The sequence below is a fragment of the Melopsittacus undulatus genome, chromosome 6, assembly GCF_012275295.1.
Source record: "Melopsittacus undulatus isolate bMelUnd1 chromosome 6, bMelUnd1.mat.Z, whole genome shotgun sequence".
In the NCBI taxonomy this organism is placed as follows: domain Eukaryota; kingdom Metazoa; phylum Chordata; class Aves; order Psittaciformes; family Psittaculidae; genus Melopsittacus; species Melopsittacus undulatus.
Window position 1 is genome coordinate 46,982,813 of NC_047532.1, and position 13,047 is coordinate 46,995,859.

At 40.3% G+C, this 13,047-nt stretch overlaps 1 protein-coding gene across 1 annotated transcript in view; it reads left to right on the forward strand.

The window, feature by feature from the left end:
• PDE6D (phosphodiesterase 6D) overlaps nucleotides 1-13,047 on the forward strand; it is a 38,689-nt gene that overhangs the window by 19,905 nt on the left and 5,737 nt on the right. Inside the window, exon 2 of the mRNA XM_031043053.2 lies at nucleotides 7,949-8,037. Coding sequence (XP_030898913.1) covers nucleotides 7,949-8,037 — 89 coding nt within the window. The remainder of the gene's footprint in view (nucleotides 1-7,948; nucleotides 8,038-13,047) is intronic.

The window sequence follows — 13,047 nt, forward strand, 5'->3', positions numbered from 1 at the left end:
TGAAATGTTTCTGCAAGCAATGATGAGTTTTTCTAAGTCATTGATTGTTTTACTACCTGGGATGTAAAGCAATCTCCAGATGTGATTGCATGTTGTTTTTCCTGCTGAGGCATTGGTATAAAGGAATTCTGTCAAGCCTATTCAGAGAAGCCAAAGAAAACCTAAACCATAGACATCAGAAAGCAGCATAAAACCACTACATTGCTTAGGCTTGCTTTTATTTGGCACTGTTATCTGGACCTAGGAACCATTTTAAAATCTGTTTCTAGAGGAAACAAAACTCATTTCTAATAGTAGCAAAAAAAGTACTTCCACAGATCTGACACAGAAAGCAGCTTGCTCCCTCTGACAGGAGAACATGTCTCATAATTTGGTGATTTGTGTGTAGATTTGGTTTGGAGCTTACTCCCACTTAGAACAATATTGCATTCTATGTGTCACAAGTGCATGCATTTGGATTTTTGCTTTAACTTCCATTGTTAGGGATGTCAAATCTTTGTTGTCGGTTTCTTTATTTATTGGGGGTTTTTTTCCCCCCAGAGCTTAGAAGTGGTTAGTCTTTTTAGGTGGATCTTGGTTCCTACAGAAGTGCCTAGCATGCCCTTAGGAAGCGTTGTCTATGTGGCCTTTGCTGGTGCTTCAGGGTAACAGGGCAGTCTTCTCATCTGCTGCAGGCAGGAGCTGCTGAGGAATGTCATACGCTGTTGCTTTTGTCTGAAAAATTCAAAGGTTGCCTGCAAATGCCTAAACTGATTGCTGTTCAGCAGTGACAAAAATTCTAAGACAGTTAACCTTCTATACAGCTAGACTCACCTGAACAGAGACATAAACCCTGTAACAAGTGTCTACATCCCTAGTTTAGCTGTTTGCAAACCACTGTACTTTACTCTTTTTTCCCTTTTTCCCTCCTGATGACCCTTAGCTTCATCTCAATATGTCTGTAACTCTTTCCCTCAAAATGTACAGCCATTTGTTTCTTGCTACTTTCGCTTGAGGAAGAGAAGTCAGTGATATGGAGGCCTGGCTTAGTTTGCAATATTACTGGATATTACTGAAGAACCAAAACACGTTCTCCCACCCTGCCTGCCCATGCTGGACACTTCTCTTTCCAGAATCTCGGAGCTCTCCATCCTCATTCTTTTCGTACAAATACCTGCTTTTGTTAAGCCTTGTGTCACCAGTTCTGATGCAGATATTTAAGATCTGAAGATATTTCACACTTGTGTTTCTATACAAGAAATTTAAAAGAGTGAAAATTAAATGTAAACTAACTGAAAGTAGACCCTTGTGCCTTATTCTGCTATGTGATGTCACTAGGATGCTATGCAGTTGAGATATATGTTAATTGTTCATCTTGATGAAAAAGGTAATAATAATAGTATTATTCAACCTAAACTGTTTGAAAGGCACAGAAAATGTTGAACTGGATAGTTTACATAAAATTTTTATTAGCAAACATTGGATGTGGTTTTAAAGCATTTCCAAATTATGCAGAGTTAAAGGACTTCAGTATTTCTCTGTTTAATAAGTAAGAATCTCTTTGCAGCTGATCTGACTATGAATAGACCTATGTTGCATTTTTATTGTAGACTTTCGCAGTGTGCCTCAAAAAGAGCCCTGCTAAGGTAATATGTATTCAGAGGTTCAAGCAGGAAATACTTACACAATGAGAATATACCTAATTTTCAAAATGGTTTCCCAAGGTGGAGGGAGAATGTGGCACATAGCAATGAAATACTGTAGTTTTAACAACAGGACCAGCCTTACTGCATAGCAGAAATTATCTGAGGTCTACATAATATAATATAATACAGAAATACTAATTTTTGCCCTGTTAGCATATTTTTCTATTACATTTAAGGTAAGGTTGACATGTTATTCAGTAACATGTCTGACTCTCTTTCCAATATGGGCCAATAACGGCTTAATCCAGGACTGTCTGATGGACGTTAGATGAAAATGTGTTGTGGTGATATAAGATCCATATAGACAGCATTTGCAAGCAAAGATGTAAGGTGGAAAGTAAAAAGGAAAGAGCAAAGTATGCAAGTATATGAGTGTGGATTTTTTCCTGTGACGGTATAGCTGTTAAATATATCCCTCTGATTATAGAATTTGCTGTGAAATGATTTGTTGGTTGCTGAGGATTTTTGCTGCGTTTTGTCATATGGTTGACATTAGTCTGTGTATCTCCCCAGCTTCTCTTGCTCAGCAATTTGTTCTGTGCAGGAGACTTTAAAAGCTTTATAGTGAGTACAGGAGTGTCAGGAGTACTTTGAAGGGATAATTGGCTTCCTTCCATTTGAGGATTTAATAAAGCACCCTTCCAGTCCCCAGCACCTCCTGTCATTTGGAGAAACACAGTAACCTATATCTTGTGTGTCACCACAGGAAAGCTGATTTGGAATAATGGAGTTCTAAAAAATACCTGCTCCTGTAAGAGCTGTTTAATCATGATTTATGGCTAATCTGGAACACAAGAGAGTGCTGCTGTCTGAAAGCAGAAGTTGACAGTGCTATAGCCAAAGTCTCCAATAATGTTTGGGGAATAGCTTGCAGTTTGTGTTCGTTTTGGTACTTCTGTTACTAGAGAGAATGGATGGATGCTCATTCAGCTCTTTCAGATACAATTTTGCACTGAATTTCAGCCTTAGGCTAGGAGGAAAGGCTCCATGTCTCTTAACACACTGCCAGCGTGTATACCTAACACCAAAGACAACAGCATTTCTCTTGAGTGTGAACAGAGTGAACCACAAGGGCCTGATTCAGCAGAATGTGCATATGTTTAAATTTAAGCACACACTTAAGAATTCTGTGGAAGAGGAATTTGGGAGTTGCAATAAAAAGTAAGATTAGAGATTGGGAAATCAGAGGATGAATGGTATGAATAAAGTAGAAGCCTAAGGCTGTTTGGGCAGTCTAGTCTGTAATCCTGTAGTTTGGTAGTTATTTTGCATAACTTATTTTTGCTCCTTACTCCACCAACTAGATTGAAGCAACTGAGATGCAAATATTCTCCTGGGAAAATATGTCTATAAAAGTATAATCCCTAAAGGTTAATTTTTACTTATCTGTAACATTTTTCAAAGTAACATGCTCACCCATGTCATGAGTGCCTGGTTGTGTCTGCTTTTCACGACAGACAGTGTAAAATCAGGAGTGAAAGTTGGGCAATCCAAATCAGCTTTTCTGAGCCTGCCACAGAGTGTAAGTCTAAATTGTTCAGGGCTTTCAGCTCCACCTTCTCCACCTTCTCTCTGTCATTTGTTTCATAGGACAATTCTCATTGGCACTTAATTGTTGAGATCCTGTCTGCATCTGGCATGTAGTGAACTGGTCTTAAAGTTGCATTTATGTACAAAAAAGGAAAAAAAAGTCAGAGATGATGAAAGACCTTCCCTTCCAGGAGTGGTTAGGAATATTAGGTGTGCCTTTATTACGAAGAATACAGCAGTTCCTAAGCTTTTAGAATGGTGTAGAAAGCAAGGAATAAAATGAAAAATGGACTAGCTTAATGGAAGAGACGGCACCTACTGTTTGCTGCAGCCTTTGAGGTATTCAACAAGTGCTAAAATTACAACATACAAAAATGGTCAGGGAGATTGAGACAGAACTTCTTTAACTCTGCACTACTTTCATGATTTTTTTTGTTTGTACTCATTCTCTTCCTTCAAGGTTATTCTTAACTACCAGTGTGGCAATATGTGGGAGTCTTTTGCAATGCTAAAGCACTTAAAGTATGTATATTTTGATTTGTTTGAACAAAGTGATCTCTATGACAGATAAAAAAAGGAGAGAATTTCTGTTCTGAGATCAGAGGTATTCAAGACAACAAAACTTGGATTTAGAACTGCACAAACCATTTGCCTTCATCGGGCTAAGCAAAGTAGGTCTGAGAGGAAGATAATTCATGTCATGTATATAAAGCAAGTCAAATTCCAGCTACTACAAAGCTTTTATGTAAGACTTTGCTGACCCAATAGGTGGTGGAATATAAATAGATCAACAGTACACCCTTCCTTCTGCTCTTCTACCTAATCCTTCCTTGCCTTCAGGATAGAAGAGTGTTTGATCTATTGAGTCTTAAATCAGACATTGTTACCTACCAAAAAAAAATTAAAATAAGTCCAGGAGAATGAAAATATAATGGTCTTGTGATTTTGGAATGTTAGAACGAGGAGCTGAATTAGGAGTATACTATTGTTCTTTTTCTTTATTTTTTCCTGTATATATTAACTTCACAGAACTGTAACTGCCTGGCTCTACTTGCTCTCCTTAGCTACTCCTGCCAAGTGGCTTGACAAGCCTCTTCAAAGAGTAATTGTGTTAAACCTATATTAATTTACTTTCTCCTTTTCAATAATACTTAAAATGCCCTCTTCATCCTGCCTGCAGGTCTCCACTGCTGCTAGGGAGACAGAGCACTTTTTATTTATAGTAACAATATCTCTCATGCTGGGATGGAAGAATCTTAAACCAATTAAACACATTAGAAGATAACTCTGTGTGTGGGTTTCGTTCAAGATCACCATTTTCCTCACTCTGGGGTATGTCCTAGTACCAGCCTTTCTATCCAAGATGACAGAAATAGTGAGATAAGCTCCTAACTAGATAAGCAGTACAGGTGCTGCTTTTGTCAGGTGTTCCTTTGCCAAAAAATCACTTGTAATGGGTTTTGCCTGTTTTTTAAATTCCATTACAGTTAAGTCTTATAAATTTTATTGATTTTGACTGAGGATTTTTTTCAGATGTCTGTTTCTTTTTAAACATTTATTAAAAAAATACGAAGAATTAATCTCTTGAACGTGAAGTGTTTTTTCCAATAGAAGATAATTGTGTGTTTGCACGTTTAAGATTTGATGATTTATTCTTCCTTTTTAATGCTTACTTACTAGGAAGAAACTTGTGGACTGGCTAGAGTATTTCATCCCTTCAGATATTTTAACTGTGTGGATACACTCTGAAAAGCAGATTGATTTCAATTTTTTTCATTTGCAGAAGCTGGAACAGCATGTCCTGAACCTGCACCTGCATTTATCTAGGTAGCAAAGCTTTTGGCTACCCTGATACTAAACCTTTTTTTCATTTGAGAAGGAGTTTACATGGGTTAGCAATGCCCAGATTGTTTAAATACAACTGGGAACTGTGGCGTGCATTGCTGACCTGTATGCTCTCGTGAGCAGATATAGTCTTGAGCTTTTTATTTATTCTTCATCTCTTAATTTGACAGTCAGAGTGCAAAGCCTAGGTTAGGTTGTCCTGCATGGATTTATTCTTACAGTGGAAAGTCAGTACCAAATAAAGTCTGGCAGCATTTTACAGAAGTGTAACACCCCAAATGTTAGCAGATCTAGCACTGTTCAATGTGCCAGTCTAACTTTCATAATCTCTGTCGGACTGGACTGAGAGGTGAATCCTTGTAGGGAGAAGCAACAGAGATCAGTAGCCCACAGTAGTGTTTACTCTCACCAGAAATAGCAGGTGACTATCAGTCTATAACTATGCATTTCAACTAGGGATAATAATTAAGCTGTGAGGCTATATGTCCTCTTTGAAGGGCAGTTCTAATGTAATACTTTTGAAAATGGTAAATGTGATTTCAGAGTACTTTAAATATTATTAGAGAAGAGGGACAGGAAGGCAAAGCATGGCAGGGAAAAAGGAAGACAGTCCATTAGTTAGAGTACTGATACGGCATTTGGGAGGCTGGATCAGCTCTATTACTAGGTTTGCTATTCTGGTTAGTGTTTCATCTGCAGTTCAGAGGAACTTGTCTACTGCTCAGTTTGGCATTACACAGCCTATGGCTAGGCCTGTGAGCTCGGAACTCCCACTGATAATCGATAGTGAACAAATAGAATGTAAATAAACTTCTGAGGGGGATAATTTTTTAAAGGTAATACAGGTTTTGATAATCAAGTGCCCAATTTACTGAATTACCATACAGCTAATAGTGAAGAGTGTTTGCATCATGGGATGTTGCGGAGATAAATGAATTTGTCAGTGAGATGTTCAGACTGTCTCATTTGTTACTTTTCCCTCGTACATGGCATTTGACAAACAGCACACTGCTTTAAATGCAAATAGCTTCATCCTGGATGGTTTGTATGTGTGTCTATGGGAAGATGTCTTGAAAATGGTGGATTTTTGTTTTACATTTTAAAATACAGTTGGGGCAGTTCCATCCTGCAGGTTGCATTGGCTGAGGACTTTCAGTTTTCCAGCCAGCACCATGTGAAATGGCCAGCCCTGCTGCAGGTTATTCTTGTCATGCTACTGCTCATCTTCTCTCTCTGACTTGCCTGCCCACAGCCCCCATCTGCCTTGGTTTGCTAACTGCGGCGAGATCTCCACTTTCTAGTTTTCTGCTGGGATATGGAGGTTGTATATGTGGCCCTCCGAGAATGATGCTTTCCATCTTCTCCCCCTTTCACTTTTGTCTTAATCCCAGAAGCAATGGTAGATACTATGTGTTTCAGAACAAGTCTAGAAGGACTTGAGCAGACTGCCTCATGTTCCCTCTTCCTGTTGTTGCTAAGTTTTGGAAGCTGCAATGCCATGCCTGTGTCAAGAGACCCTGTGCACATATTCCCAGCTTTCTTCCCTCTCTTGCCCTTTCAGTGGGACATGGAAAGTCTGGCCAGCCTTTAAGAAGGGAAAGGCTGCTCACATCTGCACTGAAGCAGCCACCTTCCTTTCCCTCCTCCACACACATAATTTTAAAACAAATGTTACTCTGTAATGCAAAATTTGCTAAAGCATCTGTTTCTTCCTTGGAGCTCTGGAAAAATTTGATCAATGTGACTAGTTTGTGTGAGCCCGCTTGGAAACTGTGTATGTTAGAGGACGAGTTCAATATGAATATCTCTGACAGCTCCTGTTTATACCTACATCAAGGTCCATATTGTCACTCTTCTGTTTCTCAATCTCCCCAGTCAGTTCCTTCAGCAGCTGGCCTCTCCCCTTCTCCCAGATAGTCTCCAGTCTCTTGTCTAGGAAGTACTGAGTACAAAGGTTGCACTAAACCAGCAAAAGGAAACACCTGGAAAGGCACTGGTTTGCGTAGCTGTAACAGATCCTGCTGTATTCAGGCTGTTTGTGTTTGTACAAGTGACTCCTTGGAGCCACCCAGATGAGCTGCAGAGCAGGAGGCAGCTGTGGTACCTTGGGCTGTAGTCCTACTCAAAATGGCATGGGGCAGGTATGCAGGCTACCTGTCCTGATGTGTCCATGTCTGCATCATGAGATGGGAGAGATTTTTCAAAGGTATGCTTAAGATAATTATTAATTGTCCCTTTGAAAATACTAGTATTTTATGCTTGCCTATAACTTTAATGACTAATTCACTGGTCTGGGTTTTTTGAAAGCTGGCACTTGCTGAGAGTGAAAAGAGAGGATCTCACTTTGCTTAGCACTCAGCAGCTGAAGAATTCCTGTGAGTGGCAGTTACCAGGTCAACAGCAATAGAACAACCCTTGATATTAATACTTTGTAAGCTAGGAAAACAAACTCAAATGAGTGTTACTCTTTTTCTAATGCTCTATAGGAAGCATTTCTTTACTTAGCATTTTTCAAATGCCAGAGAACAGCAGCTGTTTGTGTAGAATTATCTGTTGTTAGCAATGTTCTTGCTTCTCTGCAGCACAGTGACATTGCCTTTATCCTTTAGAAGCAATGGAAAATGATAAATGAGGTTAACAATCTTCAGTTGAAGGTGAAAACTAGATCTGTGACTATCCAACTCATGTTGAATTCATTCTGGTCAAGGGTTGGTTTGTTCATTTATTTTCAGGGAAAAAAGCATCTCTTTTTCTTGGCCTCCTGAGAATCAGAAAACATGATTGAAAACTCAGCTGGAGCAGCTTATTTCAGGGCTTAGCGAAGAATACTAGGCATAGCATTTAGGGAATGTAGATAAGTTTCTTTTCCTTAATGGCTTCCCAATCAGAAACTGGATGAACCTTCGGGATGCAGAAACAGGGAAGATCCTCTGGCAAGGAACAGAAGATCTGTCTGTACCTGGAGTGGAACATGAAGGTACTGTGTGCCCTTATTGTGCATTTGGGGCTGGGTGGTGCTGCATGTCTAGATCACCAGAGTTGTGAGCATATCCCTGCTTTGAAGGGACAGATGTCCTGGCTTTGACCTCACACCTTCAGAGGCTTCCACCACAAAAGTCTGCAGACACACTCCACAAAAAAGGGTGGGAGTGAATCAGGGGCTGGCAAAGTGGACAAGTTGAACAATGCTAAGCATTGAACCAAGCTGGGTAAGGAGTAACTGGCTGACCTTTGCTAGGTTAAATGTTAGTTCCAAAATGGGAGGTATAAAAATATAGTAACTTTTCTCAGTATAACAACAGGATTTAGTCAAGGTAGAGGTCAAATGGAGAACCAGTGGGGAAGAAGCATGCATAGTTACTACCCTGCCTGGCCACACACTAAATTTGACCTGTGCTTTAAAGTGATGCACACGCTACATTTGCTCTGCTCTCCTGTCCTTCTACCACTGATAAAAGGCCTCTTGCCCTTCTACTCTGTCCTTGCTGATTAGCAGAGGACTTCACAGTCCCTTACTCTTCCCTATTTTTTTCTGACAAAGCACTGTGATAGGTTATGTCCCTTGCCAAGAGCTGTGCTTTTCTCTGGGAAGAGTCTGACCTCACTGACTTAATTTTGAAGACTTTTGTATTATGTGAGTACCGTAGCTGATCTCCAGTAAGTGGATTGAACTTGTGACATTGACTTACTTTTGGTTAAACATCAAGGACTGAGTTCTGCCTGTCACTACTAGGACTTACCTTTCCCATAATTTGGAAACTCTGCTGTATCTGAAGGAAGCATCCAGAATATAAAGATCTTCCCCTGCCCAGAGAGCATACAGAAGATCTGTGGCAAAATTCTGTGAGTCCAGTAGTCTTCCAGCAATATACCTGGTTTCAAAGCCTGCTTAAGGCACAAGAGAAACAAGTTACCTTCTCATTTGGTCCCCAGCCAACATTCATCTGCTTTATGACAACAGTTCCTTAATAGGACCAGTCGTATATCTCCGTTTAAGAGGGACCTGATGCAAGGGGTAGAAGATGCAGGTCAGAGCAAGAGGAAAACAGAGCTGTGACTCAGTGATTACTAAAAGCATTTTCCAAGCTGTGTTTCTTTCAGCCTTGCTAACCTGTACTCCCATTCTCCTACCAGCACTAACAGCAAACATTTCTGCTAATAGACCTTAGCAGATACTTACTTATGACTATTGTATAAGATACGTATATTAAAGAAAAACATTCCAACACCTACAACTGTAGGAAAGCAATTAAAATACATCTTTTAAAAGAAATGTGGTAATTAATCATCTTAATACAGAATTTCTTAGACTGCAGGTTAGTGGTGTTTTGCCTTCTAGAAATAACTGTGTAATAGGAGACCTAGGAGAAATGAGGAAACAGGCTCTAGAAAGCAGAAGAAAATCAGCTAAAAATATTCCCAGTCTTGCCAGACTTCGTGCTGTAAAAGCTTCTTCTTGGATGCATGGCTAGTCTTTGAATCCTCTTAACTCTGTCTTGACAGAGCACTGAGCTGCTGTGGTTCAATGCAAACTGCAGGAAGGTGTGCTTTGGGGCAGGAAGGGCAGCTGGAGCTGTGCCTCAGGAAGGGTTTTTGTGTTGCCTCATTTTTCTCCTGCCATCCTTCTCACTTTGGCAGATCATATCACCTCACTGTGTCTCAGATTTTCCTCACATATAAAACAGGAACCCTCACCTCCATTAGAGTAGCTTGGGGAATTAATTAAAACATACTCTGGCATGAGATTAATGCCCATGGTAGAAGGAATTGTTAAGACCTTATGTGGTGTGCAGTTCACTCATCCATTTAGAGGTTGGATGACTGCAAACTGGAACAGGTGCAGAGAAGAGCTATTAGGAGAAGCCACTGAAAAGATTACAGATGGGAGAACAGTCTTCCTTAGGAGAAGAGAGGAAAAAAGATGCTCTTGTATGGCTTAGTGAGAAAAGAAGGCTGAGATGGATAGATTATTCTCAATAAATACACTAAGAGCTGAGAAAAGGGAGAGGTGTCCAATAAAGGAGGATTATATGACTATGAATTAGAAGAAGCTATAGGGAAATGTGATTCTGGTATAGTCCTGTAACAGAAACAGTGAGGACAAACAGAATCATAGTATCACAGAATCACAGAATCCCAAGGGTTGGAAGAGACCTCGAAAGATCATCTAGTCCAACCCCCCTGTAAGAGCAGGGTAACCTACAGTATCATAGAATGGCTTGTGTTGGAAGGGACCTTAAAGCTCATCCAGTTCCATTCACCTGCCATGGGCAGGGACACATACCACTAGATCAGGTTGCTCAAAGCCCCATCCAGCCTGGCCTTGAACATTTCCAGGGATGGGGCAGCCACAGCTTCTCAGGACAACCTGTGCCAGTGTCGCACCCCCATCACAGGGAAGAACTTCCTAATGTCTAGTCTAAATCTCCTCTCTAATGTTGGCCATGTATGTCTCAAAGTCATTATATAGTATTTGTGTGTGTGCGTTCTGTGGCCATTCAGGGCAAATCAGAGTCTAGACATCACAAAGAATCAAATATATAGCAGGATTAATAAATTGTATTTCCTTGAAATAGGACTTCTGTTTTTTAAACAGGACTTATATTTGATTTAAGTACAAGTTTCTTTAAAAAATGAACCCTTAAGTTTTAAATCATGATACTGTATTACTACATAAAACTTACCATTTATATTAAATGAAAAGAATATTAACATGGTATTGGACTGCTGCTGAAGTCTGAACACTAAACTACTACAAATAGTGGAATTCACTGCCTGAGCACCTGAAACTGGTATTAACCTTCTAAGCCAGCTTTTGATAGCAGGAACTTTTCTATGTACCCAGTCAGCTCAGTTCACTGACAGTGCATTCAAAACTGGGAGGCAATCTGGGAGATGCAAATCCATGAAGTTTGTTTTCTTCTGCTATACAAGCACATAATGGAGTAAGCTGCTGAGGTCTAGCACTTGTAGAATTGCCAGTGTTGTTCCCAGTCACCAGAGCCAGCTTTCATTCAGAAAACACAAATAATCCTTTCATTATGTAAGAAAAGATGTGGTTTGAAATATAAGTTTGGCTAAGATAGCTTCCTTTCTTATATGTCCCAAATCATAGAATCATAGAATAGTTAGGATTGGAAAGGACCTCCAGATCATCTAGTTCCAACCCCCCTGCCATGGGCAGGGACACTTCACACTAAACCATATCACCCAAGGCTTCATCCAACCTGTTCTTCAACACTGCCAGGGATGGAGCATTCACAACCTCCCTGGGCAACCCATTCCAGTACCTCACCACCCTAACAGTAAAGAATTTCTTCCTTATATCCAGTCTAAACCTCTGCTGTTTAAGTTTGAACCCATTACCCCTTGTCCTATCACTACAGTCCCTAATGAATAGTCCCTCCCCAGCATCCCTGTAGCCCCCCTTCAGATACTGGAAGGCTGCTCTGAGATCTCCACGCAGCCTTCTCTTCTCCAGGCTCAACAGCCCCAACTTTCTCAGCCTGTCTTCATATGGGAGGTGTTCCAGTCCCCTGATCATCCTCTTGGCCCTCCTCTGGACTTGTTCTAACAGTACCATGTCCTTTTTATGTTGAGGACACCAGAACTGCATACAATACTCCAAGTGAGGTCTCACAAGAGCAGAGTAGAGGGGCAGGATCACCTCCTTCGACCTGCTCCTTTTGATGCAGCCCAGGATACGGTTGGCTTTCTGGGCTGTGAGTGCACACTGCAGCCGGCTCATGTTTATTTTCTCATTGACTAACACCCCCAAGTCCTTCTCCGCAGGACTACCATGAATTTCCTTTTTGCCCAACCTGTAGCTGTGCCTGGGATTGCTCCGACCCAGGTGTAGGACCTTGCACTTGGCATGGTTAAACTTCATGAGGTTGTCATCAGCCCACCTCACAAGTGTGTCAAGGTCCCTCTGAATGGCATTCCTTCCCTCTAGCATATCAACAGAACCACACAGCTTGGTGGCATCATCAAACTTGCTGAGGGCACACTCAATCCCACTGTCCATGTCAGCGACAAAGATATTAAACAAGATCGGTCCCAACACCCATCCCTGAGGGACACCACTCGTTACTGATTTCCAACCGGACATTGAACCGTTGACCACAACTCTTTGAGTGTGGCCATCCAGCCAGTTCTTTATCCACCGAGTGCTCCACCTATCAAATTGATGACACTCCAATTTAGAGACAAGGATGTCATGTGGGACAGTGTTGAACACTTTGCACAAGTCCAGGTAGATGACATCAACTGTTCCACCCCGTCCATCACTTTTGTAGCCCTGTCATAGAAGGCCACCAAATTGGTCAGGCAGGATTTTCCCCTAGTAAAGCCTATTTAAGGTAGTTTCATTAAACTACATGAAAACATGATACGGATATTTAATTGAATTTCAATTTCTAGGTAAACACGGTTGTACCCAAAATTATTTGCTTAGTAAATAAGAAATGTGTCATTCATCACTTTCTAACCAGAACTAAGTATCTGACTGAATGTGTGTTAGCGTAAATAAGTGTGTGGGTATAAGTATATACTCAAGTTAGAAAAAAAGCACTAGTAAATTTAGGATAAATTTGATGCTTACCTTCACTTCAGCATAGTTTAATATGAACCTAACTGATGAGAATCAAACTGCTTTCTCTTCTTCTGTCTTTCTAATGGAAAAAGAAGAGGTACGAAAGAAAAATGAGTTTTAAATAATTTCAATTATCATTTTCTGCTTGATGGCATAAATAACACTAACCCTAAAGACTACACAGTTCCAATTTTCTAAAGTAATCTTTTATTTGTAGTTTTACACTATTAAAAGAAATATTCTCAGCAGTCTATCTTGAGGATGAAAGAAATGTAATTACTAAATTGCAGAATAGTTTTAACAAGTCATTTTACACTTAACTGCAAAGGGATATTTATTCACAATAGGCTGTAGTCTATACTTGTGAGGGCAGTAAAGGATGGTGCCATGCAG